Source organism: Euleptes europaea, chromosome 11 (genome assembly GCF_029931775.1).
Source record: "Euleptes europaea isolate rEulEur1 chromosome 11, rEulEur1.hap1, whole genome shotgun sequence".
Taxonomy (NCBI): domain Eukaryota; kingdom Metazoa; phylum Chordata; class Lepidosauria; order Squamata; family Sphaerodactylidae; genus Euleptes; species Euleptes europaea.
Window position 1 is genome coordinate 77,904,969 of NC_079322.1, and position 26,572 is coordinate 77,931,540.

General features: G+C 48.1%; 2 protein-coding genes across 2 annotated transcripts; both read right to left on the bottom strand.

The window, feature by feature from the left end:
• Window positions 1-118: 118 nt before the first annotated feature.
• Window positions 119-8,477, bottom strand: LOC130484252 (cathelicidin-2-like). Its single transcript, XM_056857154.1, has 4 exons — window positions 8,301-8,477; window positions 5,269-5,376; window positions 2,345-2,428; window positions 119-304 (listed from the first exon to the last, which is right to left on the bottom strand). The coding sequence occupies exons 1-4, from the start codon at window positions 8,475-8,477 to the stop codon at window positions 119-121; spliced, it is 555 nt and encodes a 184-aa protein (XP_056713132.1).
• Window positions 8,478-14,697: 6,220 nt separating this feature from the next.
• On the bottom strand, window positions 14,698-23,508 carry LOC130484253 (cathelicidin-related peptide Oh-Cath-like). The gene is made up of 4 exons (XM_056857155.1): window positions 23,332-23,508; window positions 19,568-19,675; window positions 17,497-17,580; window positions 14,698-14,793 (listed from the first exon to the last, which is right to left on the bottom strand). Exons 1-4 carry the CDS (start codon window positions 23,506-23,508, stop codon window positions 14,698-14,700), a joined length of 465 nt encoding a protein of 154 aa, XP_056713133.1.
• Between the last annotated feature and the right edge of the window lie 3,064 nt (window positions 23,509-26,572).

Below are 26,572 nucleotides of genomic sequence, written 5' to 3' on the forward strand. Positions count from 1 at the left end.
GCTCGGAAAGCTACTTCCCTTTGCAAGATGCATCCAGTGGTGGGAAATGCAAACTTTGCTGGGCACCTCTCTGCCATCTCCTCGACTGGCCCCAGTTGACACTGCCCATTGAGGCTCTTCATGCAATATGCTCATTGCCAACAGGCACTTTTCCAATAGGGGAACCTGAACCAGGAAACGGTTCCTTGATCTCCTTTCTTGATTTTTCACAAGGAGGGAGATTCTTGATCTCCTTAATCTCTTTCTTGTTTTTCTTTATCCCTTTCCGAATGCCCCTCCAAATGCACCTCTTGACACGGATGTGCTAGAGAGAGGGAGAGAATCAGATGAAAAGGGGCGCCTGTTTCCTGGGGCCCTGCTTGCAAAGACAAAAGCACACCAGGAGCTCTGGTGGATCAGGTCAAAGGTCCATCTATTCTTGCGGTCCCCAGCTAGATAGATAGATAGTTTATTTATGGCCCTTGGCCAGATAAAACAAAATACATGGACTGAAATGGTACAGATAACGGTTTACAGTCCGAGTCTTAAATCACTTTAAAAAATAATAAAATAAATAACACCCAAGTTACATCTGCCATTTGGACTAAGAGACTACCCTATGGCAACGAATTTTCATTGCTGCCGTACAAAATTTTGCTACCTGAGAGGTGATTGAAGGATTATCTCCTTGTAGGAGCTTTTCGATCTTTTCTCTTTCCCTGTCGGGTCCCATTCTCAGTATGAGGGGCTCAATAAACTTAGAGCGAGGTACTGAGTAAAAATTTCAAGTCAGTGGTTCATGAACACGTTCAGTGGTTTCTAAATCCCCGGATTTACAGGGGCAGAGTCTCTCCGCCCTGGGTATCTTCTTAAATTTCCCCTCTAACATAGCAGAGGGTAAGGCTGCACACCTAGCCAAGTTAAAAGCCCTCCTATATTTGTTTATCTCTAAGTAATGGAGATAGGCTGCTTGTGCAAGGATAAATTTGGAGTGGGGGGGAGCCGTAAATAGAGGCACTCTTGCTAAATCTGCTTGTCGCTCGATATCTTTAACCCTTTGGTTTATAGTTGACTTAGCTTGATCCCACCCTAATTGAAGTAGTGCTAGTGGAGTAAAACCCAGGTTATTTAGTTTGCCTTCAATGGCTATTATCCACTTTGACCTAAAGGTATCATAAAGAATCAGTGGAAGAAGACCCTTAGGGTTAAAACTAATTTTTAGCCAGAGATAAAGCGAGGACAAGACTACCCTTGCCTCAGCCTTCATCATGCCAGTTTCTAAATGGATCATAGCATTTGATACACATCTTGGCAATCGCAGGGCAGCTCTAAGAAACTTGGATTGTACTCGTTCAGTGGGAATAAGACATGAGGGTGGAGAGTCAAGGTGTGTTCCATGTAACATTTGTGCTAGAGTTTTCGCCTGAAAAAGTTTAAGGGCGGCTGGAATATAGTGTGCCCCTTTGGTCCAGAGAAAATTTATTATTGGACTGGCTGATCTTTCCCCTAAATTGGCAACATAGGTATTATGGGCCAGCTTGGAGCCAGATGCCTGGATTGTCGTTCCAAGATATTTGAATTGGGCTACCTGTTCCAACCTATGGCCATTTATGATCCACCTTCTATCATTAGGGCAGCAGCACCATCCTGCCTGTGTTCCAAAGCACCCCATCTAACAGGCCTGCTCCTCTGATCCTGGAGATAATAGGTTTGCTTCCTGACTAGTATTCATTTTGACTAGTGGCCATGGATAGCCCTCCCCTCCATAAGCACGTCCACTCCCAAAGCCTTCCAAGTTGGCAGCCATCACCACATCCTGGGGCGGGGAGTTCCACAATTTAAAGCATCAGGAAACTTTTTTTTTTTAAAGAGTGAAACAGGGTCACAAGAGAGGGCAGCTGGGAGGCGCTGTTCTGCAGTGGTTCTGGTCCTACCTTGAAGGGAGGTTTCAGAGTGTGGTGCTGGGGGTCTGCTGCCCTGCCCCCTGGCCTCTGGCCCGCGGGGTTCCCCAAGGTTCTGTTTTGTCCCACACACTTTTAAACATCTACCTAAAGCTGCTGGAAGAGGTCATCTGGCAATCTGGGCTGAGCTGCCAATGCATGAATACATGAAGCTGCCTTCTACTGAATCAGACCCTTGGTCCATCAAAGTCAGTATGGTCTTCTCAGACCAGCAGCGGCTCTCCAGGGTCTCAGGCAGGGGTCTTTCACATCACCCTTGGTCCATCAAAGTCAGTATGGTCTTCTCAGACCAGCAGCGGCTCTCCAGGGTCTCAGGCAGGGGTCTTCCACATCACCTACTCGCCTAGTCCCTTTAACTGGAGACACCACGCACTTCCCCACATTCCCTTATAGGGTGAACTTACCCCCTGGCCTGCAGTTTCACAAAGATACCGGATGACGGGAGCCCCCTGTTCAGAAAAGATGGTTCCGTAACATTCCTTTACCACCTATGAGAGAGAGGAGGAGGATAAAAGGGCCGCTCAGTGGGAGGTAGAGGGCCGAGGGGAATGGAGAGTTGAAAGAAGCCAAAGAGCCCTTGGCCCCAATTCCCTGCTATGAGGCCACAGCTGTTGGGCTACTTGCTAAGGTTGCCAGGTCCCACTTCACCACCGGCGGGAGGTTTTTGAGGTGGAGCCCGAGGAGGGTGGGGTTTGGGGTGGGGAGGGACTTCAATGCCATAGAGTCCAATGGCCAATGCAGCCATTTTCTCCAGTTGAACTGAGCTCTATCGGCTGGAGATCAGTTGTAATAGCAGGAGCTCTCCAGCTAGTACCTGGGAGTTGGCAAGCCTACCACTAGCCCCCACCCCCAATGCTGCATTGCCAGTATTAGGCTGGATTGCCAATATTAGGCTGGCCTAAATTTAGGATTGTCAATTCCAGGGTGGGAAATTCCTGGAGATTTGGGGGTGGAGCCTGAGGAGGAAGGAGTTTGGGAAGTGGAGTAGGGCTTGCCAACCTCCAGGTGGTAATACAAAAATAAACAGCACCCAAACTCAATATAATTCACAAAAAACCTACTTTATAGGTATCACAATTTAACACACAGTATGAATACTATCTTATCAAATCTCTATATACACAGAAAACATTTCTCCATTGTTGCAAAGTCCATGAAATCAAAGAGACCTCAAATTACAATTCCAAAGCAATTTGGTATAGAAAGTTCAAAGGAGACGCTGGAGACAAAAGTGCTCTCGTCAATGAAGATCCCCACAGCGTCCCGCAAAGCTATTATAACTCTATACCTCCCGTAAGAGGATGAGTCGGGAGACCGGGAGGTCCCGGCGCGGCCGGTGTGAGCCGCGCTCCGAAGGCAAACGCGGGGAACGTTCTATCCGGAAACGCTTTCGCCAATTGGCTTCATCAGCCCCGATTTCTTCTAAACAGAAAATATTTTCATAGTAATATCCCACAGAACACCAAAATTGTGACAATGATTGATACAAAATAATACATACCATTAATGCTAATCTCTACAGTCCTAGAAATAGGTTTCTATGGCAGGTTTCCAGATAGAATGTTCCCCGCGTTTGCCTTCGGAGCGCGGCTCACACCGGCCGCGCCGGGACCTCCCGGTCTCCCGACTCATCCTCCTACGGGAGGTATAGAGTTATAATAGCTTTGCGGGACGCTGTCGGGATCTTCATTGACGAGAGCACTTTTGTCTCCAGCGTCTCCTTTGAACTTTCTATACCAAATTGCTTTGGAATTGTAATTTGAGGTCTCTTTGATTGCATGGACTTTGCAACAATGGAGAAATGTTTCCTGTGTATATAGAGATTTGATAAGATAAGATAGTATTCATACTGTGTGTTAAATTGTGATACCTATAAAGTAGGTTTTTTGTGAATTATATTGAGTTTGGGTGCTGTTTATTTTTGTATTACCAATATTACAGCATCAGGGTGTATTTTGATTGGCTGTAACCTCCAGGTGGTGGCTGAAGATCTCCCGCTATTACAACTGATGTCCAGGCAACAGAGTTGAGTTCCCCTGGAGAAAATGGCTCCTTCGGAAGGCCGGCTCTATGGCATTTATACCCCACTGAAATCCCTCCCCAAACCCTGCCCCCAAAATCTCCAGGTATTTCCTAACCCGGAGCTGGCAACCCTAAAGGAGAGGGACATTAGCGGGGTATAACGCCATGCAGTCCACACACATCCCCCCATAACAGCCCTTTTCTCCAGAGAAACTGATTTCTGTAGTCTGCAATTCCAGGAGATCTGGGTTGGCAACCCTACCTGAACTCCTTGGCTTTTATCATTGATTTGATCAGATTCAGATTATCAGATTCAGATTTATTGATACAGCATAAGCCAGTAAAACACATGTATCACTTATACAAAAGGTAAAAAAATATAGCAGTTCAACCAAAATCTTTCCTAACTACAAATTCCAACTAATTTATGATAGACTAAAATTGACCAAATTATGATTTAATCTAATTGCAATTGCCCAATATTAGGTGTCGGACAATTGCACAAAAAACTATTGCACAACATCAGGCGTTGGACAATTGCACAAAACTGGCTACCTGTTTTGCCATCTGGGCATTCCTTTCCCAGAGGAGACTCTTAATTCTCCTTTCGTCTGAGCAGACTGTGATTTGGCTGAGCAGGGAAATGATTAGCTTACAATGAGCTTCATTGTAGAAGGAGCACCTGAGCAAAACATACTCTATAGACTCCAATTCCCCCGACTTACAAGGGCACACCCGTTCTGTTCTCGGAAGCTTCTTAAATCTGCCTTGTAAAATCACGGAAGGTAAAGTGGAGCATCTCGCTAGTGTGGGAACTCTCCTTTGCCTGTTCAGCTCTATGAATGATAGATACTCTGCTGGCGCTTAAATATATCTATTTCTGACAGGAGCCAAAAAAAAAGCTGGAGAATCCGCAAGCTCCTTCCCATTTATTTGATCTTCAGTCACTGGCACAAAATCATTTTTTTATCTCTGTTTTCTGAAAAGGTTCGTTGCTAGGATTACCAACCTCCAGGTGGGGCCTGGAGTTCTCCCAGAGTTACGACCAATAATCACAAAAGGAGGTCGTGAGAATCATTTCTGAGAGAATCAGGGCAGGTCATTCCTTGACATCCAGGGAAAACTTCATCAGGCACGAGCCATCTTGTGGGTCGGAGCTGCCCATGTTTCCATGGCTTTTCTGCCCACAATGGTACCTGGATTATGCCACTTAAAGCCAACGCCTTAGCTTAGCACCATGACAGACAGTCTCTGGCCCAAAGTGCATGACCATGGGGTTGGGTGGAAAGAAGGGGAGGGAACTCACCCCCTTGTCCTTGAAGTCACATTTGTCCAGGTTCAGCTGCTCTGCGGGTGGGCACGTGGTCTCCTGCACGGTGAATTCCAGCTCCTGGAGTGACTGCATCGAGGGGTCCTAGCAAGAGAGGAGTGGCAAAAGATACCAAATGAAAGCCCAGCACTTCATCTTCCCAGTCATTGGCGGAGATCAGCTCACGGTCACCTCACTGGGTAATTTACTAAGAGGTCTTTTAGAATATCTGGTTGCCAACAGATTTTCAGAGCCAGGCTACAGAAGCCAAGCTTTTCTCCTGATGATGCTTCCCTAAATTGTGGGCACCACAATTTAAGAAAGATGTAGACAAGCTGGAACGTGTCCAGAGGAGGGCAACAAAGATGGTGAGGGGTCTGGAGACCAAGTCCTATGAGGAAAGGTTGAAGGAGCTGGGTATGTTTAGCCTGAAGAGGAGAAGACTGAGAGGGGATATGATGATCATCTTCAAGTACTTGAAGGGCTGTCATATAGAGGAGGGCGCCGAGTTGTTTTCTGTTGCTCAAGAAGGTCGGACCAGAACCAACGGGCTGAAATTAAATCACAAGAGTTTCCGTCTAGGAAGAATTTTCTAACAGTCAAAGCGGTTCCTCAGTGGAACAGGCTTCCTCGGGAGGTGGTAAGCTCTCCTTCCTGGGAGGTTTTAAAGAAGAGGTTAGATGGCCATCTGTCAGCAATGCTGATTCTGTGACCTTAGGCAGATGATGAGAGGGAGGGCATCTTGGCCATCTTCTGGTCACTAGGGGTGTGGAGGGGGGAGGTAGTTGTGAATTTCCTGCATTGTGCAGGGTAGGGCTGTCAATTCGGTTCGGTCCGAACTGAAAATCAACCGAATTTCCCCTGATTCGGTGATTTTCTGTTCGGACGGATCCGAACACAAAACTGGCGGGCAACCGGGGGGGCCGAATTCAGCGAGTTCGGGAGTTCGCGAATAAATTCGGCCAATTCAGCCCCCCTTCAGGGGAGCCCGCTGGAGAGGCGCGGCTGCCCGGGAGGCGCAGATGAGTTTAAAGGGCAGCCGCGCCTCTCCAGCGGGCTCCGCTGAAGGGGGGCGGGCTGCCCTTTAAGCTGGGAGGCTCAGATCAGTTTAAAGGGCCTCCGCGCGCCTTCAGGGATTCCCTGAAGGCGCGCTTCGGCCGAATTTTCCCCCGAACTCCGGATCGCCCCGAATTACCGGGGATCCGAAGCGGGGGAGTTCGGACTTCGGCACGTACCGAACCCACAAGGGTCAAATTCGGCCGAATCCGAACTGTACCGAATTTTTTTTTTTTGACAGCCCTAGTGCAGGGGGATGGACTGGATGGCCCTGGTGGTCCCTTCCAACTCTATGATTCTATTCCCTGCTATGGGATTCAGAGGTTGACTGCTTCTGCTAAGGGAGGCTTCCTCATTATTCAACGGTTCATTACCCAGAGAGGAAACAAGTACTTCCTCTTGTCCATTCTGAATCTGGTGCCTGCAGGTACATTGGGTTCCCCCAAGTTCCAGTGATATGAGACATGGAGAAAAAGGTCTCTCTATCCACCTCATGCATCATTTTGTAATCCTCTGTAGCGTCTCCTCTTAGCCGTCCTTTTTATAAACTGAAAAGTCCCAGTAGAAAAGAGCAAGCATCATAGAATCATAGAGCCTGAAGGGACCACCAGGGTCATCTGGTCCAACCCCCTGCACAATGCAGGAAATTCACAACCTCCTCACCCCCACCCCCTCAGTCCAGTAGCACCTTTAACAACATTTCTAGCAGGGTATGAGCTTTCGCTCACTTGAAGAAGTGGCTCACAAAAGCTCACCCCCTGCCAGAAATTTTGTTAGACTGTAAGGTGCTCCTGGACTCTTGTCGTGCTCTTTTCTACTGCTACAGATAGACTAACACGGCTCCCCATCCTGAAAACTCCCCGACATTCCAGCCTTTCCTCATACCTGGAACAGACGTTAGGCTAACTAGCCTGTCATTGTGGATTCCCCTCTGAACCCGTTTTTAAAACATTTGGGCGATATTTGCTGCTTTTCTGATTTTAAGCTGATTTTAAGGACAACTTACATATTACCTGTTAATAGATCAACCATTTCACATTTGAGTTCTTTAAGAATCCTCAAGTGCATACCATGTGGATGTGGACGTTAATTAGTTTTCAGCTTGCCTGGTAGCCCCAGAACTCTATCGCTTGCCATCTCAATTTGTAGGGTTGCCAGCCTCCAGGTGGTGGCTGGAGATCTCTTGCTATTAGAACTGATCTCCAGGAGACAGAGATCAGTTCACCTGGAGAAAATGGTTGCTTTGGCCATTGGACTCTATGGTGTTGAAGTCCCTCCCCTCTCCAAAGCCCACCCTCCTCAGGCTTCACCCCTCCCCAAATCTCCAGGTATTTCCCAACCCGGAGCTGGCAACCCTATCAATTTGACTCTGTTCTTCAGACACCCTTCCCCAAAATAGCAGCTCCAGCTGTTTCATGCGCCCCACATTTCCAACAGAGAGTGTGGCTCTCTCACCACACTGATCTGGACTGTTTCTACCACACCAGCGGTTCTCCTTTTTGCCTCTCTTCTGCAGGTCTTGAAAGCACCCATTTCACAGAAGAAAACTGAGACCCAGAGACAGAAGAAGAAGAGTTGGTTTTTATATGCTGACTTTCTCTACCACTTAAGGGAGAATCAAACTAGCTTACAATCACCTTCCCTTCCCCTCCCCACAACAGACACCCTATGAGGTAGGCAAGGCTGAGAGAGCTCTAAGAGAGCTGTGACTAGCCCAAGGTCACCCAGCTGGCTTCGTTCATAGGAGTGGGGAAGCCAACATGGTTCACCAGATTAGCATCCGCCGCTCATGTGGAGGAGTGGGAAATCGGACCCAGTTCTCTAGATCAGAGTCCACCGTTTTTCACCACTACACCATGCTGGCTCTGGTTCCAGGATTCCCAGCAGGGACTGCACTGCAAATCTGACCCCAGATGAAGTCTCACACTAGCCACAGATGAAACAACGGGAGTTGCTGTTCACTGAATGCTCACCCAGTCCGGCTGGGGCTTGGCTTCCAGGAGTCGGAAGGCCAGCTCCACCTCTGGCTCTTGGTTGTAGAGGTCGATAGCCAACGAAATGGCCTCCTCATAGCTGAACTCCCGTTGCGTAGCAGGTGATGCTCTGGCTGCCACGGCAAGGCAGAGCATCAGCAGCACCCAGCTGCCCATGGTCCCTGCTTCTGTGAGTGACGGCAGGTGCAACGTGGTCTGCTCCAAGGCAGCCTCTTTATCCTGCACCTTGCCCTGATTTCCTGGACCAGGCGGGTCCGTGGCTGGTGACTTTTTGGAAGAGCCTCCTCTTTCTGCATATGTTAAGGCAAGAATGCCAACCGGGCAGAACAAGCAGGAAGAGGTGGAGAGAAGGAATTTCCCAATGGCCCCATTTCCTCTGGCTGAAAGGAAATCAGGAGTGTGGTGTGGTAATTCAGAGGTGAAGCAACCCATGTTTTCATGTTCAAAATTCTGCGCCGAGCACATCAGGTCGGTTACGTCATTGCTGAATGTCATGTACGTTCCCAAGCTAAGAGGGAGCAAAGAAATGAGGGTTGCCAACTGTTCCTTGGTATATTCCTGAAGATTAGCAGGGCCCTCCTTCTCTGGATGGAGCAGCACCCCAATCTTTTCCAGCGCTCCCAGATGGTCTTGAATTCTTAACCATTCCCACCTTTCGAAGAGTTTTCTTCTTGGCCGGACTTAATGCCTTACTTCTGAGTGAGTTATTTGGCAGATTCTTAGGTAGGCCCCGTGGGGAAAGAAAAAGACAGAAACACTTTTTTTATTCACTTGTGATTTATATTCTTCAATAAGATCTTCTTTTATTATTCCATTGATTTTTCTGTATGTTCCTGTATGTTCTCATGACTACCACTTAATCTATCAAGATGTAGACAAGCTGGAACGTGTCCAGAGGAGGGCCACAAAGATGGTGAGGGGTCTGGAGACCAAGTCCTATGAGGAGAGCTTGGGTATATTGAAGGAGCTTGGGTATGTTTAGCCTGGAGAGGAGAAGACTGAGAGGTGGTATGATAACCATCTTCAAGTACTTGAAGGGCTGTCACGTAGAGGAGGGTGCCGAGTTGTTTTCTCTTGCCCCAGAAGGTCGGACCAGAACCAACGGGTTGAAATTGAATCAAAAGAGTTTCCGTCTAGACATGAGGAAGAATTTTCTAACAGAGCGGTTCCTCAGTGGAACAGGCTCCCTCGGGAGGTGGTAAACTCTCCTTCCCTGGAGGATTTTAAGAAGAGGTTAGATGGCCATCTGTCAGCAATGCTGATTCCATAACCTTACTATCAAAGAGAACACCTCTATACTGATACCAGCAGGTTTGGAAATGAGCACAGGGGCAAATGAATATAACAAAGTGCAAAATTGTATTAAGTGCTACAACATCAAAATACATACAGACAAAAGTTCCTATCCTAATCAGATTATATACAAAGCAGAAAATCCTATTGAATACACAGTCCTGTATACAAATCCATGAACGTTGAATTCCACCTTGGTTCACAACTGATGTTATCAGGGAAAACAGAAGAAAAGGTCCAAAATTGGTACCATCAAAAGAAGCAGGATATGGCCGTTTCAAATTCTTCTTCAGTCCTAATCCTTAATATATAAATGAAATAAATATAATCATTCACAATAAATATCTCTCCAATAGCTATCATTATATCATTCTATAAATATACTTACAATTCAGCAAAAGCATATGTGCTTATTCTGTTTTTCCAGCATAAAATTCATACAGCATCTTATATCTATAACCTTAAGCAGATGATGAAACGCATCTTGGCCATCTTCTGGGCATGGAGTAGGGGTCACTGGGGTGTGGGGGGGAAGGTAGTTGTGAATTTCCTGCATTGTTGGTTTCAGGTGGCCAGCTCAAGGTTGACTCAGCCTTCCATCCTACCGAGGTTGGTAAAATGAGTACCCAGCTTGCTGGGGGCAAAGGGAAGATGACTGGGGAAGGCACTGGAAAACAACCCCAAAAACAAAGTCTGCCTAGAAAATGTCGGGGTGTGATGTCACCCCATGGGTCAAGAATGGCCCCCGTGCTTGCACAGGGGGACTTTTACCTTTTATATTTACCGAAGCTTTCTAGTAGAAAAGGGCAAGAGTCCAGTAGCACCTTAAAGACTAACAAAAATATTTTCTGGTAGGGTATGAGCTTTCGTGAGCCACAGCTCACTTCTTCAGAAACTTTCTAGTACATCTAGAGGAAACCTTGGACTGCAAACAAACTATAAAACATCTATTTTCAGTTTGACTTCTTCAGGCCTCTAGGCAGCATCCTTTATGAAAACGGCAACTGGTTATTAGAGGAAAAGCAGACTCAAGTCCAGTAGCACCTTAGAGGCTGAAAGTATTTTCAGAGTATAAGCTGTTGAGAATCAAAGCTCCCTTCATCAGTAAGGTTGCCAATCTCCAGTTCCCCTGGAGAAAATGGCCACGTTGGCAATTGGACTCTATGGCATTATACCCCATTGAAGTCCCTCCTCAAACCCCGCCTTTCTCAGGCTCCGCCCCAAAAATCTCCAGGTATTTCTCAACCCGAAGCTGGCAACCCTACCGCTATGCTCCTTTCCAGCTTCATGCTTCTTTCCCCTTTTATTCTAAAACTGAAGGAAAAGTTCCGTGAACTTTGGATGCTTATTTGTTTTTGCAATCCAGGCTGTCCTTCCAGCGGTGCAGCGCGACCAGGCCTGCCTGCGTTTATCCGCAATGCCCTTCCTTTCCCTAGAGTCAATAGATGGGGCCATGCTGGGGTGTGTGGCATGCATTCCCCAGTGGGCTGACCGTGCCAAAGACGGGAGGAGTTCAGCCTGGCTCAGGAAGGCAGATCCGACAGCAGAAGTGGGCGACAGGCCTGCGCAGAGGTTCTTCTCTCCTGCTTGGAGCGGCGGCAGGAGGCGAGGAGGAAGGAGCTGCCCCTTTCTCAGGTACGGTATTGCGGGGCCTTTTTTGAGCCCGCCTGGGCTTCCATGGATGTATGTCTTGTACTTTTTTGGATGCTTTGTAAAACTTTGTGAGCTATAGCCTGAAGAGTAGGGTTGCAAGCTCGGGATTGGGAAACAGCTGGAGATTTCTGGGGCGGAGCCTGAGGAGGGCGGGGTTTGGGGAGGGGAGGGACTTCAATGCCATAGAGTCCAATGGCCAAAGAGGTCATTTTTCTCCAGGTGAACTGACCTCTATCGGCTGGAGATCAGTTGTAATAGTTGATCTCCAGCGACTACCTGGAAGTTGGCAACTCTACTGAAGAGAGTTTTCTTTTTGTTGTGCTTGCTGGAAGTGAAGGACTTTACCGTGCGACTCAGCCTCAGATTTAGGGTTGCCAACCTCCAGGTGGGGTCTGGAGATCTCCCAAAATTACAACTGATCTCCAGATATCAGTTCCCCTGGGGAAAATGGCTGCTTGGGAGGGTGGCTTCTATGGCATTACATCCCCACTGAGGTCCCGCTCCTCCCCAAACCCTGCCCTCCCCAGGCTCCACCCTCCAGGAATTTCCCAACCGAGAGTTGACAACCCTTCTCAGACTAGAGGGGGACTATAGAAAGCAAGAGGGATAGATAGGTCAGGACCCTGTGCATCCCTTCCTTTATATTGGTGGGGGTGGAAAGTGCTGTCAAGTCACAGCTAACTTATGGCGAGTCCCCCCACCCCAGGGTTAAGGCAAGAGGCGTTTGGAGGTGGTTTGCCATTGCCTGCCTCTGCATAGTGACCCTGGACTTCCTCAGTGGTCTCCCATCCAAGTACTGGAGAGCCAGCGTGGTGTAGGAGAGCCAGTGTATTGCAGTGGTAAAGAGTGGTGGTTTGGAGTGGTGGACTCTGATTTGAAGAACCGGGTTCGATTCCCCACTCCTCCACATGAACGGCGGACGCTAATCTGGTGAACTGGGTTGGTTTCCCCACTCCTACACATGAAGCCAGCTGGGTGACCTTGGGCTAGTCACAGTTCTATTAAGAGTTCTCTCAGCCCCACCTACCTCACAGGGTGTCTGTTGTGGGAGGGGGAGGGAAGGTGATTGTAAGGTAATTGCCTTAAGTGGTAGAGAAACTCAGCATAAAAACCCAACTCTTCTTCTACTAACCAGGGCAGACCCTGCTTAGCTTTCAAAATCCAATGAGATTTGGCTAGTCTGGGCCATCCAGGTCAGGTCAGACAAACAGAGGTGGTTTCCCATTGCCTGCCTCTGCGCAGTAGGGTTGCCAACCTCCATGTACTAGCTGTAGATCTCCTGCTATTACAACTGATCTCCAGCCGATAGAGATCAGTTCACCTGGAGAGAATGGCCACTTTGGCAATTGGACTCTATGGTGTTGAAGTCCCTCCCCAAACCCCACCCTCCTCAGGCTCCGCCTGAAAAACCTCCCGCCAGTGGCAAAGAGGGATCTGGCAACCCTACTGCACAGCAACTCCTTGGAGGTCTCCCATCCAAATACTACCCAGGGTCAACCCTGCTTAGCTTCCAAGATCTGACAAGATCGAGCTAGCCTGGGCTACCTAGGTCAGGGTTTCCTTTCTGCTGCTCTGATGCTATCTCTCTGATGGGTAGATTGCCAGGATACTGGATGATCATGACAGGCTGGAGAATTGGGCTAAAACTAGTAAAATGCATTTCAACAGAGATAAATGTAAAGTTCTGCATTTAGGTAGGAAAAATCAAATGCATTATAGGATGGGGGAGATTTATCTTAGCAGTAGTGTGTGAAAAGGATCTTGGGATCTTAGTAGACCAAACACTGAACATAAGTCAGCAGTGTGATGCAGTAGCTAAAAAGGCAAATAGGATCTTGGGCTGTATCAACAGAAGTATAGTGTCCAGATCACATGAAGTGATGGTATCACTTAACTCTGCTCTGGTTAGACCTCACCGAGAGTATTGCGTTCAGTTTTGGACATCGCAATTTCAGTAGGATATAGACAAGCTGGAACGTGTCCAGAGGAGGGCAACAAAGATGGTGAGGGGTCTGGAGACCAAGTCCTATGAGGAAAAGTTGAAGGAGCTGGGTGTGTTTAGCCTGGAGAGGAGAAGACTGAGAGGGGATATGACAACCATCTTCAAGTACTTGAGGGGCTGTCCCATAGAGGATGGTGCCGAGTTGTTTTCTGTTGCCCCAGAAGGTCAGACCAGAACCAATGGGTTGAAATTAAATTAAAGGAGTTTCCATCTAGACATTAAGAAGAATTTTCTAACAGAGCGGTTCCTCAGTGGAACAGTCTTACTCGGTAGGTGGTGAGCTCTCCTTCCCTGGAGGTTTTGAAGAAGAGTCTAGATGGCCATCTGTCAGCAATGCTGATTCTATGAGCTTAGGCAGACCATGAGAGGGAGGGCATCTTGGGCATCTTCTGGGCATGGAGTAGGGGTCACTGGGGGTGTGGGGGGAGGTAGTTGTGGATTTCCTGCATAGTGCAGGGGGTTGGACTAGATGACCCTGGTGGTCCAACTTTTTGATTCTATGATTCTACTCTCAGGGAATCTTCCTTCCTTCTGGCTAGCCCCTTCTTTCTTCTCCATCTTGCTACCATGAGAGCAGGACGTTGCTTTCCTGCATCTCCATCCATCCGAGTTTAGCTTCCTAGTTTAGAATGCTGTCGCTATCCTGTCTAGAATGGTGTTCCTTCTAATAAAGGACTCATATTAGTTTACTGAGATAAAGAGGCTCCGTGAGAGCTTTATCTCCTCAGCAGCAAGCAATGCAAATTCCACTGTGCCCTCTGCATTTGGCAATTCTAACAGGGCTAAGAATGGACATTGCTGTGAAGTAACAGCAAGCAGGCTGTAGGCATTGTTATTGAGGTTTTGGTCCAGACTGGGAAACTCCTGGATATCTGGGGATGGAGCCTGGAGAGGACAGGAACCTCAGTGGGGCTCAATGCCATAGAGTCCCCCCACCAAAACATCCATGTTCTCCTGGGGAACTGAGCTCTGTAGTTTGGCGATGAGGTGTAATTCCATGGAATCACCAGGTCCCACCTGGCATCCCTAGGGTGGTAGGTTTAGACAGCCCCCGCCCCCTGGTCAGAAACACCCTAGCTTTGGACTGCAATGAGAAGGGGGGTTGACTAGATGGCCTCTAGGAACCCTTGCAACTTTAGTACATTAGGATTATGATACACCAGCCAAAATTCAAACTAGCGATAACAGAAGAGTCTGGAATAAATAATAGCACTCAAAAGTTTATTACAAAGCACCAAGCCAGAAGAAATTATAGAGACACTCCCCCCTCGCCCAATTTAGCATTAAGCCAGAGAAGCAGCTCCAAAGAAGATGGCTTTTTGCAGTCCAGATTATTCCACCTGACCCTTCTAAAAGAAAATAAAAACAGCAAGCAGCTTCCATCAGCGGTGGGCAATCTTGCTTCCACCCGGGGTCCTGATTTGCCCATCAGTTCCTCCATTCGCAATGGCAGCTCAGTCTCTGTAGGGTCTCCTTGACTTTATTGTAAGCTGTGTGAAAGAAATTTCTCCGGACACGGACGTGCTAGAGGGAGAGAGGAAAGAGGTCAGGATTTCCCAGGATTGTGGCTGTCCAGAGCAAGGTAAGAAGTGTACACTTGGCACCATGGCCCGCCTTACTCACGAGGTGAGGCCGTCACGTTCCCAAGTGGGGCTACAGAGGAATGAATGGGAGAACCAGAGATCTCTATATCATCCACAGGAGCTCCTTTCACTAAAGATAGTGTGTATTTACAGGGCTCCATTTTAGTTAGTGCTGTGGAGATGGGAGTATTTTTCACACAGGGATGGGCTTGCCGAAACAGCCAGTGTCAACAGGGTTTCAACGTGGCAGGTTTCCCTTCATTTTCTCTGCCCTATTGCCCTGCAGTGGCTATACCCCTGCCCCTCACACCACCAGTTTTTTAAAAATCTGCAATTGGAATAACATTATAGTTTGTAACAGTCTGCCTATCGGGTTCTATGGATTCCCACCTTTCATCCTTTAAAAATGTCTGTAGCACCCTTCATTGTGGAGATATAAGGGGAAAGGCATCTCTCTCCAACAAAAGGCCCTACAGACTTACCTGTTTAAAAATGAAAGCTGAGAGTTCAAAGGAATGAGTAGATTGTTATAATATAATACTATAATAATATGTCAGTCACTGATTTTTTTAAGCTTGTGGGAAATGACTACAGTGGGGGACTGAGGCAGGATAAATGGTGCCCATGTGGGTGGGACCAAGAAGATTAGGACTTTCTCGTACACATGGGTGCCACCCCGCCTTTGCTGTGATCTTTCCCAAAACATCACAGAAAAACAGGTTTGAGATCACCGGAAATAGGGGCAGACCTGTTAGGTGCATGGAAACACCACAATGTGTTGGAGAAATTGGGAAAAACCCATTCCCCAATAGCATCCAAGCCAGGGCAAACAAACTATGCTGTGGCCAAAGATGCTGTGCCAGTTTCCAGTGCCTCATCCCTTTCGTCAGTGGCACTGGAGATTGACAGTTCCCCCACCCCAGCAGAACTCCAATTCACAGGTGTCTGTTCCTGCCAGTTTTCACAGCCGTCTTCCAACCCTCCTACCTGACCACCTTCAATTAGCAATGTCAGCAGGGGCTAACATTAGTAGCCACAAGCCTGCTAACCAAAAGGCTCATGAGGACAACCACATGCTCTTAGGACCGGGGACCACCAGCTGATTATTATCTAAAGAACTTAATGTCCTTCAGAGGGTGTCCAGTGCTCAAGCATCTTGTGGTGGGGGTTCTCCTGCTGAAAATAGGGTTGCCAGGTCCCTCTTCCCGACCGGCGGGAGGTTTTTGGGGTGAGGAAGGGGGAGTTTGGGGTGGGGAGGGGAGGGACTTCCAATGCCATAGAATCCAATTGCCAAAGTGGCCATTCTCTCCAGGAGAACTGAGCTCTATCGGCTAGAGATCAGTTGTAATAGCAGGAGATCTCCAGCTAGTACCTAGAGGTTAACTAAGAAGGAAAAGAACCTATGCTGAAATAGTGGCAACTGTATAGAGAAACAGCACGTGGCTCAATATATTCACAACTGAAATGAGAGCATGTTACATCACACACAAGAATATTTCAAAATCAATATATTCACAACAACATTCAACACTAAAATAAAACATGTTACATCACATGCAAGAAAACCACCAAACTGAAATATAGCCTCGCAGGGCTTAAGGCAACGCAAATAAGGGCAAGTTTAATACAGCCAGTCAGCTTAACAAAATATAAAGCCTGAAAGGCTTTCAGTTTGGTGGTTTTCTTGCATGTGATATAACATGTTTTATTTTAGTGTTGAATGTTGTTGTGAATATACTGATTTTGAAATATTCTTGTGTGTGATGTAACATGCTCTTATTTCAGTTGTGAATATATTGAGCCACGTGCTGTTTCTCTATACAGTACCTAGAGGTTAGCAACCCTAGTGATCAGTAGGGTTGCCAGGTCCCTCTTTGCCACTGGCGGGAGGTTTTTGGGGCGGAGCCTGAGGAGAATTTGGGGAGGGGAGGGACTTCAATGCCATGGAGTCCTATTGCCAAAGCTGCCGTTTTCTCCAGGTGAATGAATGAGATCAGTTGTACTAGCAGGAGATCCCCAGCCACCACCTGGAGGCTGGCAACCCAACTTGGGATGAGGATTGCCAGGTCCCTTTTCACCACTGGCAGGAGGTTTTTGGGGCGGAGCCTGAGGAAGGCGGGGTTTGGGGAGGGACTTCAATGCCATAGAGTCCAATTGCCAATGCGGCCATTTTCTCCAGGGGAACTGATCTCTATCGGCTGGAAATCAGTTGTAATAGCAGGAAATCTCCAGCTATTATCCGGAGGTTGGCAACCCTAGCTGGAAAGTGGAACAGATCCATGGGATCCAACCCATTTTGTGCACTGAATTTCTAGGGATGCCAGCCTCCAGGTGGGCCCTGGAGATCCCCCTTAATTACAGCTCATCTGCAGACTACAGACATCAGTTCCCATGGAGAAAATGGAATGTGGACTCTATGGCTTTGTGCCCCACTGAGGTCCCTGTCCTCCATCCCCAAACCTCCCGGAGTTTCCCAACCTGGATCTGGCAACCCTACCCCCTGCCAGTGGCCGGAGGGGGACGACCTGGCAGCCCTATGAATTTCCAATCTCACACAGGTGATTAGCAAACAGTTTCCCAGGGACGGGCTACGAGGCTCTTTCTCGACTCCCTCTCCCCGCGTTCCCTTGAGAGGTAAACTTACCACCTGGCCTGCAGATTCACAATCGAGCTCAATGACGGGAGCCCCTTGCTCGGAAAAGATGATTCCAGAACATTCCTTCACCACCTTGGAGAGAAGAAGACAAAACGGCCACTCTGTTATTCGGATATTTATTAATATGCTTCTGCCCCTTTTGGTAGTCCTAAAATCTTCCAACGAAACGTCATAATATGTATTCCCCTTCCGGTCAAAGCTCTAGAAGGGAAATGTTGTGATTGCCCTTCCCTGGCCAACGTTCTTTGGCCTCAGCCGCTGTGCCAGACAATAGGTCCTCGTGAGGCCCATGGAAGTTGGGGGGCAGAAGTCAGCTGAGCAGCTGGATGTGGGGCTTAGCTAGGGACCAGGCTATCCCCACTCAGTTATTCCCTTAGCTCCACTGACCAAGTGCCCACTTTGGGTAGGTAGTCTCCCATCGATAGGGTTGCCAGGTCCCTCGTTGCCACCAGCAAGAGGTTTTTGGGGCAGAGCTTGAGGAGGGTGGGGGTTGGGGAAGGGAGGGACTTCAATGCCATAGAGTCCAATTGCCAAAGCGGCCATTTTCTCCAGGTGAACTGATATCCATCGGCTGGAGATCAGTTGTAATAGCAGGGGATCTTCTGCTATTACCTGGAGGTCAGCAACCCTAGTTGTAATAGCAGGAGATCTCCAGCTAGTACCTGGAGGATGATAACCCTACACATCGATGTGATCTCACCCCCCTCACCCCCCCATCTTTCAGGCAGGTGGGAGACAAAGTGGAGGTCAAAAATTATATGGGGGTATGTTAGGGTTGCCAACCTCCAGGTGGTAGCTAGAGATCTCCTGCTATTACAACTGATCTCCAGCCGATAGAGATCAATTCCCCTGGTGAAGATGGCTGCTTTGAAAGGCAGACTCTAAGGTATTATACTCTATTTAAGTCCCTCCCCAAACCTGGCCCTCTTCAGACTCCGCCCCCAAAATCTCCAAGTATTTTCCATCACAAACCTGGTAACCCTAGGCTATGTGCCAACACCACATCCAGGCAATACCCCAGATGTGACATCAGATGTCAGTAGAGTTGCCAACCTCCAGGTACTAGCTGGCGATCTCCTGCAATTACTACTGATCTCCAGCAGATAGAGGTCAGCTCCCCTGGAGAAAATGGCAGTTTTGGCAATTGGACTCTATGGCATTGAATTCCCTCCCCTCCCCAAACCCCACCCACCTCAGGCTCTGTCCCAAAAACCTCCCTCTGGTGGCAAAGAGGGACCTGGCAACCTTAGATGTCAGCTAACACTCTAGAAACTCTATGGGTATTCCATAGAGTTTCTACAGTGTCAACCTTAAAGCTCTGGGGGATTGTCCACCCCCCATTTTCTCTTGTTCATGCCCTGAGCAGCAGTTAGGGATGCCAGGCGGTGGCCTGGCATTCCCACGAGCTTTGGAAGCAGGACAAAAGATGGAGGGGCTGTGGCTCAGTGGTAGAGCATCTGCTTGGCATGCAGAAGGTCCCAGGTTCAATCCCCGGCATCTCCAGTTAAAGGGACTGGGCAAGTAGGTGATGTGAGAGACCTCCGCCTGAGACCCTGGAGAGCTGCTGCCCGTCTGAGTAGACAGTACTGCCTTTGACGGACCAAGGGTCTGATTCAGTAGAAGGCAGCTTCATGTGTTCATGTGTTCAAATGACATTGGGCAACATGGCAATGAGCAGGATGTTCAGTACCCAAAAAGGAGTTGAGGGAAGAAAAGATGTTCTAATGAAGCATCCATGATGTGAAGTGGGGCCCAGAGGGAACCCTTGCTTAGGGGCTTTCAGGCCCTTACCTGGATGGCCCAGGCTAGCCTGATCTTGTCAGATCTGGGGAGCTAAACAGGGCCGGCCCTGATTAGTACTTGGGTGGGACTGGGAGACCACCAAGGAAGTCCAGGGTCGCTACGCGGAGGCAGGCAGTGGCCAACCACCTCTGCTCGCCTCTTGCCTTGAAAGCCCTGTGGGGTTGCCATAAGTCTGGTGCAACTCAGTGGCACTTTCCACCATGGGTGGCTCTCAGCAGCCCTGGCCCCGAGGAAGAGAAAGACAGAGAGCGCTCACCCCCTTGTTCTTGAAGTCACATTTGTCCAGGTTTAGTTGCTCCGAGGGTGGGCACGTGGTCTCCTGCACGGTGAATTCCAGCTCCTGGAGTGAATGGATTGCGGGGTCCTGTCAAGAAGAAGAAGAGTTGGTTTTTATATGCCGACTTTCTCTCCCACTTAAGGGAAGAATGAAAGCGGCTTACACTCCCCTCCCCCCCATAACAGACACCCTGTGAGGTAGGTGGGGCTGAGAGAGCTCTAAGAGAGCTGTGACTAGCCCAAGATCACCCAGCTGGCTTCGTGTGTAGGAGTGGGGAAACCAATCCAGTCCACCAGATTAGCCTCCGCTGCTCATGTGGAGGAGTGGGGAATCGAACCCGGTTCTCCAGATCAGAGTCCACCGCTCCAAACCACCGCTCTTAACCACTGTACCATGCTGCCTCTTGTATGAGCATAATCAAGAGAGAGGCACCAAGCAGTACCAAATTAATGCCCAGTGCTGCTTGTTCCCAAGCATCAGTTTACGGTGATTCACATGCATTCTTTGCATCAACGAATCACCAGCAAATTGCCAGAACTGGATCTGAGCCACAGCTAAGCACAGCAGCACCCTTTCAGAAGCAGATTTTCATTAACTGCCAACCCAAGTTGAGGAAGTCAGCTGGCATCTGCTCAGGCCGTAAGTGCTAACTGGTAGACAAATGAACTCAGTCTTGAGTGGCTTTTTCAGGAGGAGCCAATCTGAAGCAACGAGAAATTAACTTTTAATTCACACAGCTGGGGATTAAAGACAGATGCATTGACCTTTGCAGGCTGGAGAATCAGAGAGCCCTCTCGGTAGGGATCTCAGGGGAAAGATTGGCAGAGGGGCAACAAACGACAAAGAAGACTTGGTTTTTATACGCCAACTTTCTCTACCACTTAAGGAAGAATAAAACTGGCTCACAATCACCTTCCCTTCTCCTCCCCACAACAGACACTCTGTGAGGTAGATGGGTCGGAGAGAGCTGTGACTAGCCCAAGGTCACCCAGCTGGCTTCGTGTGTAGGAGCGGGGAAACAAATCCAGTTCACCAGGTTAGTCCCCGCTAGGGCTGTCAATTCGGTTCGGCCCAAACTGAAAATCAGCCGAATTTCCCTTGATTCGGCGGTTTTTAGTTCGGACGGATCCGAACTCAAAACTGGCGGGCAACCGGGGGGGCCGAATTCAGCGAGTTCGGGAGTTCGGCGAATAAATTCGGCCAATTCGGCCGTCAGTAAGCAGCATAACCGTCAGTAAGCAGCATTCTCCTCCCCCGGCCAATCGGTGGGCAAGCTGGGTCTTCTTCTGGCCAATCAGTCAGGATTGAGTACTGGAGGAATCAGCTGATGTGCGGCCGGCCGGGGAAAGAGAGAGAGAGAGGGAAATCCTCATGTGTGTGTGAGGGGGTGCTTGTGCACATTCGCTCCTTTCCGTGGCTGCAGGGGGCGCATTTTTTGGGGTACCGACCCCAAACTTTCAGGGGATATTCAGACAGGTTTTTTTAAGAGACCACCCAAGTTTTGTAAACATTGGGTCAGGGGGTCCCGAGATATGGGCTCCCCCCCTTTTTTCTTTCCATGGCTGCAGAGGGCGCATTTTTGGGTGTGCTGACCCCAAACTTTCAGCGGAGCATCAGACTAGGCTTCTTAAGATACCCCCCAAGTTTTGTAAACATTGGGTCAGGGCCCCCCGAGATATGGGCTCCACCCCTTTTTCCTCTCCCCCCTTTTCCATTTTCGTGGCTGCAGGGGGCGCTTTTTTGGGGGTTCAGCCCCCAAACTTTTGTCATAGCTTCAGAGAATCCCTCTTAAGAGACCACCCAAGTTTTGTAAAGATGGGTTCAGTGGGGGCTGAAATATTGGCTCCCCCCCTTTTCTCTTTCCATGGCTGCAGGGGGCGCATTTTTGGGTGTGCCGATCCCAGACTTTCGGCGGAGCTTCAGTCAAGGCTTTTTAAGAGACCACCCAAGTTTTGTAAACATTGGGTCAGGGCCCCCCCGAGATATGGGCTTTCCCCTTTCCCCTATTGGGATGAATGGATCACCCTCGAGAGATGCATACATATGGATCTTATATTGGATACAAATGGAATCATATTGGATTACCCAGCCTCCCAGCCCCTCCTGCTGGAACAGAAGACAGCCACAGTAAGACCCCTTTGGGGGCTTTAATCTATATTTTTTCTTTTCTGTGTGTGTGTGTGGGGGAAAGCAGAGACTGTGTGTGTGTGTGGGGAGGGAGCAGTTTCTGTGGGTGGGTGGGGGAAGCCAAAGGGGGCTTTTGCCGGTTCTGCCTGGGGTGTGTGTTCCCCCTCCAGTCTCTCTCTCCCTGGTTTGAGGGGGGGCTTCATTTTTATTCTTCAGGTTTTTCCTCATTCATAAGATCAGTTAGGTTATTGATGCTTGCTCAAAACTGGTTTTCAAATGGTGACTTAAAGAATGCATCTGCCTGGTCCCAAGTCCAATGCAAAAGGAGACATTCCACCCCCTCCTGCTCATTATGCATAGCTAGCTGCCTCTGTCCCTTTCCATGGTATGCAAACTCCCAGGTGTCAGGTGTTGCTATGCACTGTTGCAAAGGTTTTGCATTGCGTGCTTGTGTTGCTTTGCAGTTGTATTGTTTTGCAAAATTCTTCACACCTGCCCCGCCCTTTGCATATTTGCAAACGGGTTGCTCTGCAGTTGTGTTGCTTTGCAAAGTTCTTAGCACCTGCCCCGCCCTTGCTCTCATCAGCTGTTTGTCTGGCCGGGAGCTTTGTGCGTGGGCGGCAAGCTCTGCGGAGAGATCCACATTAAGGGTGGGGGGGACCCCTTTCAGGGCCCATATCTCAGCCCCCCCTGACCCAATCTTTACAAAACTTGGGGAGTCTTTCAATATACGTCCTTTGAAGCTCTGCTGAAAGTTTGGGACCTCTAAGCCCAAAAATGCCCCCCCCAGAGCCGCGGAAAGGCGCGGTTGTGTTTTTAATGGCTTTATTCGGCCGAATTTTTTTTCCGAACTTTGAATTCCCGCCGAATTGAACGGATCCGAAGTGGGGGAGTTCGGACTTCGGCACGTACCGAACCCACAAGGGCCAAATTCGGCCGAATCCGAACTGTACCGAATTTTTTTTTTTTTGACAGCCCTAGTCCCCGCCACTCATGTGGCGGAGTGGGGAATCAAACCCGGGTCTCCAGATCAGAGTCCACACTCCAAACCACCGCCCTTAACCACTATACCACGCTGAACAGTGACAGGACTGGGAGTTTGTGAACAACAGCCAAGGAAACTTGGAGAAAACTACCATACTCAGTTGGACTGTTTGTGCAGCATAATAGACTCCTGGGTTATACAGAATTATTTTGGTCTTCAGTAGATGAGAAGAAGAAGGAGAGTTGGTTTTTATATGCCAATTTTCTCCACCTTTTAAGGAGAATCGAACCTTCTAGATGAGCTAGATTCCAGTCCAGAAGCACCTTAGAGGCCAACTAGATTTTCGGGTTATGAGCTTCCAAGAGTATTTGACGAAGGGATCTTTGACTCTCGAAAGCATATACCCCCAAAATCTTGCTGTTCTGTAAGGTGCTACTTAGCTGCACAGACTCCTGTGATTCTCCACTTGGGTGCTTTCAAGCCGTGCTGAAATGAGGCCATTTCACATAAGAAAACTGAGGCCAAGAGTCACTTGTTCCAGACCACCCAGCGTGAGCTGCACTGAATTGTGGACCCGAGTTCAAGTCTCAGGTTGCAATATGAGCTACTACCCTTGCTACCAAATGCTCACCCACTCCGGCTGGGGCTTGGCTTCTAGGAGTCGGAAGGCCAACTTCAGCCCTGGCTCTTGGTTGTAGAGCTCCACAGCCACGGACACGGCCTCCTCATAGCTCAGCTCCTCTTGTGCAGGAGGCGACGCTGTGGCCACCACTGCAAGGCTGAGCATCAGCAGGAACCAGCCCTCCATCTTCCCTGCTTCCCTGGGTGACTGCGGGTGTAAGGTGGTTCGTCCCAAGGCACGTCCTATATACTCTGCCTTGCCCTAGTTTTCTGGACCAGATGTGCCCGTGACGCATGTGATCGGCCTCAAGTGGACTTTCCCAAAGGGCTCCCCTCCCCATGAATTACAAGAAATTAATGCTATATTTGGCAGCAGAGCAGAGTAAGCAGAGCGCAAGAAGGGGAAGAAGAGGGATTTCCCAAGGCTACTGTTTTCTCTGGCTAAAAGGAAATCACAGATGGTCATTTTATGATGGAACATAGAATCATAGAGTTGGAAGGGACCACCAGGGTCATCTAGTCCAACCCCCTGCACAATGCAGCAATTTCACAACTACCTCTCCACCCACACCCCCTGTGACCCCTACTCCATGCCCAGAAGATAGCCAAGGTGCCCTCCCTCTCATTAACTTATGGTGGTGGGGGTGTTTTGGCAATTCAGAGGTGAAGGAACATTAATAATTGTAAGTAATAGTGTTTATGGTTTTATTATATTATAGGTTTCTTCTCATTTATTGCTCATTTACAAAGTCATAAGCATATACATATAGCACATAGATGCCTAAAATGTATAAAATACATGAAGTGTATAAAGGTTATAACAAAATTATACGTGTTCAACAAAATCTCTTAAGCCAAATGCCAGTGTCATTTGCTGGGATAGATTTAAAACCATTACCTGGGTTAAATATTTGGCGACGTGATGGATTTTCTCTATATCCGCTTCTAAATCGGATAAATCTTCTATCAGATTATATTATATATTGCTACTGTAGTTAGCCATCCAGAGCCCGGCCTTTGCTGGAGATTGAGGGTGGGGTATAAATTGAAATATAAACAAATATAAATAAAAAATAAATCTCTTCATGTTCAAAATTCTGCACTGATCGCATTGAACTGGTTGCTTCATTGCTAACTGCAGTTTACATCCCCAGAACTAAAAGGGAACAGAGAAATCCCAACGGCCCTGAACTCCTGAGCCGTTGGTTGCCGTTTGCGCATCATGCTCAGCTGTGCATAGTCCAAGAGTTCCCCCCAGTATCCTTTGCAATATTGCAAAGGACTGTGACATGCACCTCTCAGGTTGCACAAGGGTAGGCCTGAAGAGGAGAAGACTGAGAGGGGATATGATAACCATCTTCAAGTACTTGAAGGGCTGTCATATAGAGGATGGCGCCAAATTGTTTTCTGTTGCTCCAGAAGGTCGGACCAGAACCAACAGGCTGAAATTAAATCAAAAGAGTTTCCGTCTAGACATCAGGAAGAATTTTCTAACAATTAGAACGGTTCCTCAGTGGAACAGGCTTCCTCGGGAGATGGTAAGCTCTCCTTCCCTGGAGACTTTTAAGCAGAGGCTAGATGGCCATCTGTCAGCAATGCTAATTCTATGACCTTAGGCAGACCATGAGAGGGAGGGCATCTTGGCCATCTTCTGGGCATGGAGTAGGGGTCACTGGGGGTGTGGGGGGGAGGTAGTTGTGAATTTCCTGCATTGTGCAGGGGGTTGGACTAGATGACCCTTGTGGTCCCTTCCAATTCTATGATTCTATGATTCTAGGCTTGCCAACTCCGGGTGGAAAATTCCTGGAGATTTGGAGGTGGAGAAAATGGCCTCTTTGGCAATTGGACTCTATGGCATTGAAGTCCCTCCCCAAATCCCACCCTCCTCAGGCTCCACCCCAAAAACCTCCCACCGGTGGCAAAGAAGGACCTAGCAACCCTACATATGTTCCTGACCCCTCTACATCACAAATATATTCCTGTCATAATTATTAAAGTAGGAGGATTAGATTAAGTCAGACAATGTTCACATGCTTCAGCTCCAGGTTCCCAGACCATTTTATGCCATTAGGAATGGTCTGAACTGCAATCAACAACTGCTGGTTGCCTGCATTTCCATCATGTCAAATACGCCTGGGCCTGCAACATGGAGTCCCAAATTTCGCAAAAGCAATGATATTACATCTTTCTATGGATTTTTAAACTGTTTTGCAGATAGCATTTTCAAAGAATGTGCGGTTTGGGAGACAACAGTAGAATAAAAGCTAGCACTTGAGACAGAAGAATGAAAAAACAACAGCACAAGTGAGAAATACAAAATAGTTTCCAAAGAAAAAGAAATGGAACCTGTAACTCCCGTCTTCCTCCCACTGGCAACTCCACCCATCATTTCTTGCTTTTACTGCCATGAGCTGAAAGCCCACTATCATTCCTAGAAGTTTACTTTTTTAACAGTGGAAAGAGTCTTAAGCCATTTATGCAGGGTCAAGTTTGATGCTTGCTCAAAGCTCTTTTTTTAATGCAACCTTTAAAATGCTTATTCACGGTCCGACGCAAAAGGAGAAATTCCACCCCCCCCCACTCACCTCCTCCTTCGTTCCTTCCATTAGCAAACGCTGTTTGCATAGCTAATGCGCAGCTGTGATTTTGCCTTCTTCCTTGAGGGGATTCTTCGAGGTGGGGGTGGAGCAAACACAAAAGGTCGCCTTAAAGGGGCTCTTAAGAAATGCAAAGCAGGTATGCGCCGGCTTCGCAGTCACTTCATGACTGACGGTTCAGCTTGAAAAACTCAAAAAAATATGCGGGGCACTTCAGCCTGGAACGCACTGCTAATTACCAAGCATAAACGGCCTTACAGTGGTAAACTCCATACTTCATCCTATAATGCACCACAATGTGTCATCTTCAACCCCCCTTGGTCATTCTCTTCAGTGTTTCCTTTTCTTTTTTAACATTAATTTTCAGTTCCATATAAAACAAACAAAAACAAACATTACATAATAATACAAATTGCTTTGATTTAAATTTTTTAACAAACATATGAAACAAACAACGGATCACACCAACACCACACCAAAACAATTCTAACATTATGGCATGCCAAAATCTACTTTACTAATAAAAACAGTTAATTTCTTAATTATTCCATATGTACAATTATTACCAACTGACCTCAGGTTCAGTCCCCGGCATCTCCAGTTAAAGGGACTAGGCAAGTAGGTGATGTGAAAGACCTCAGCCTGAGACCCTGG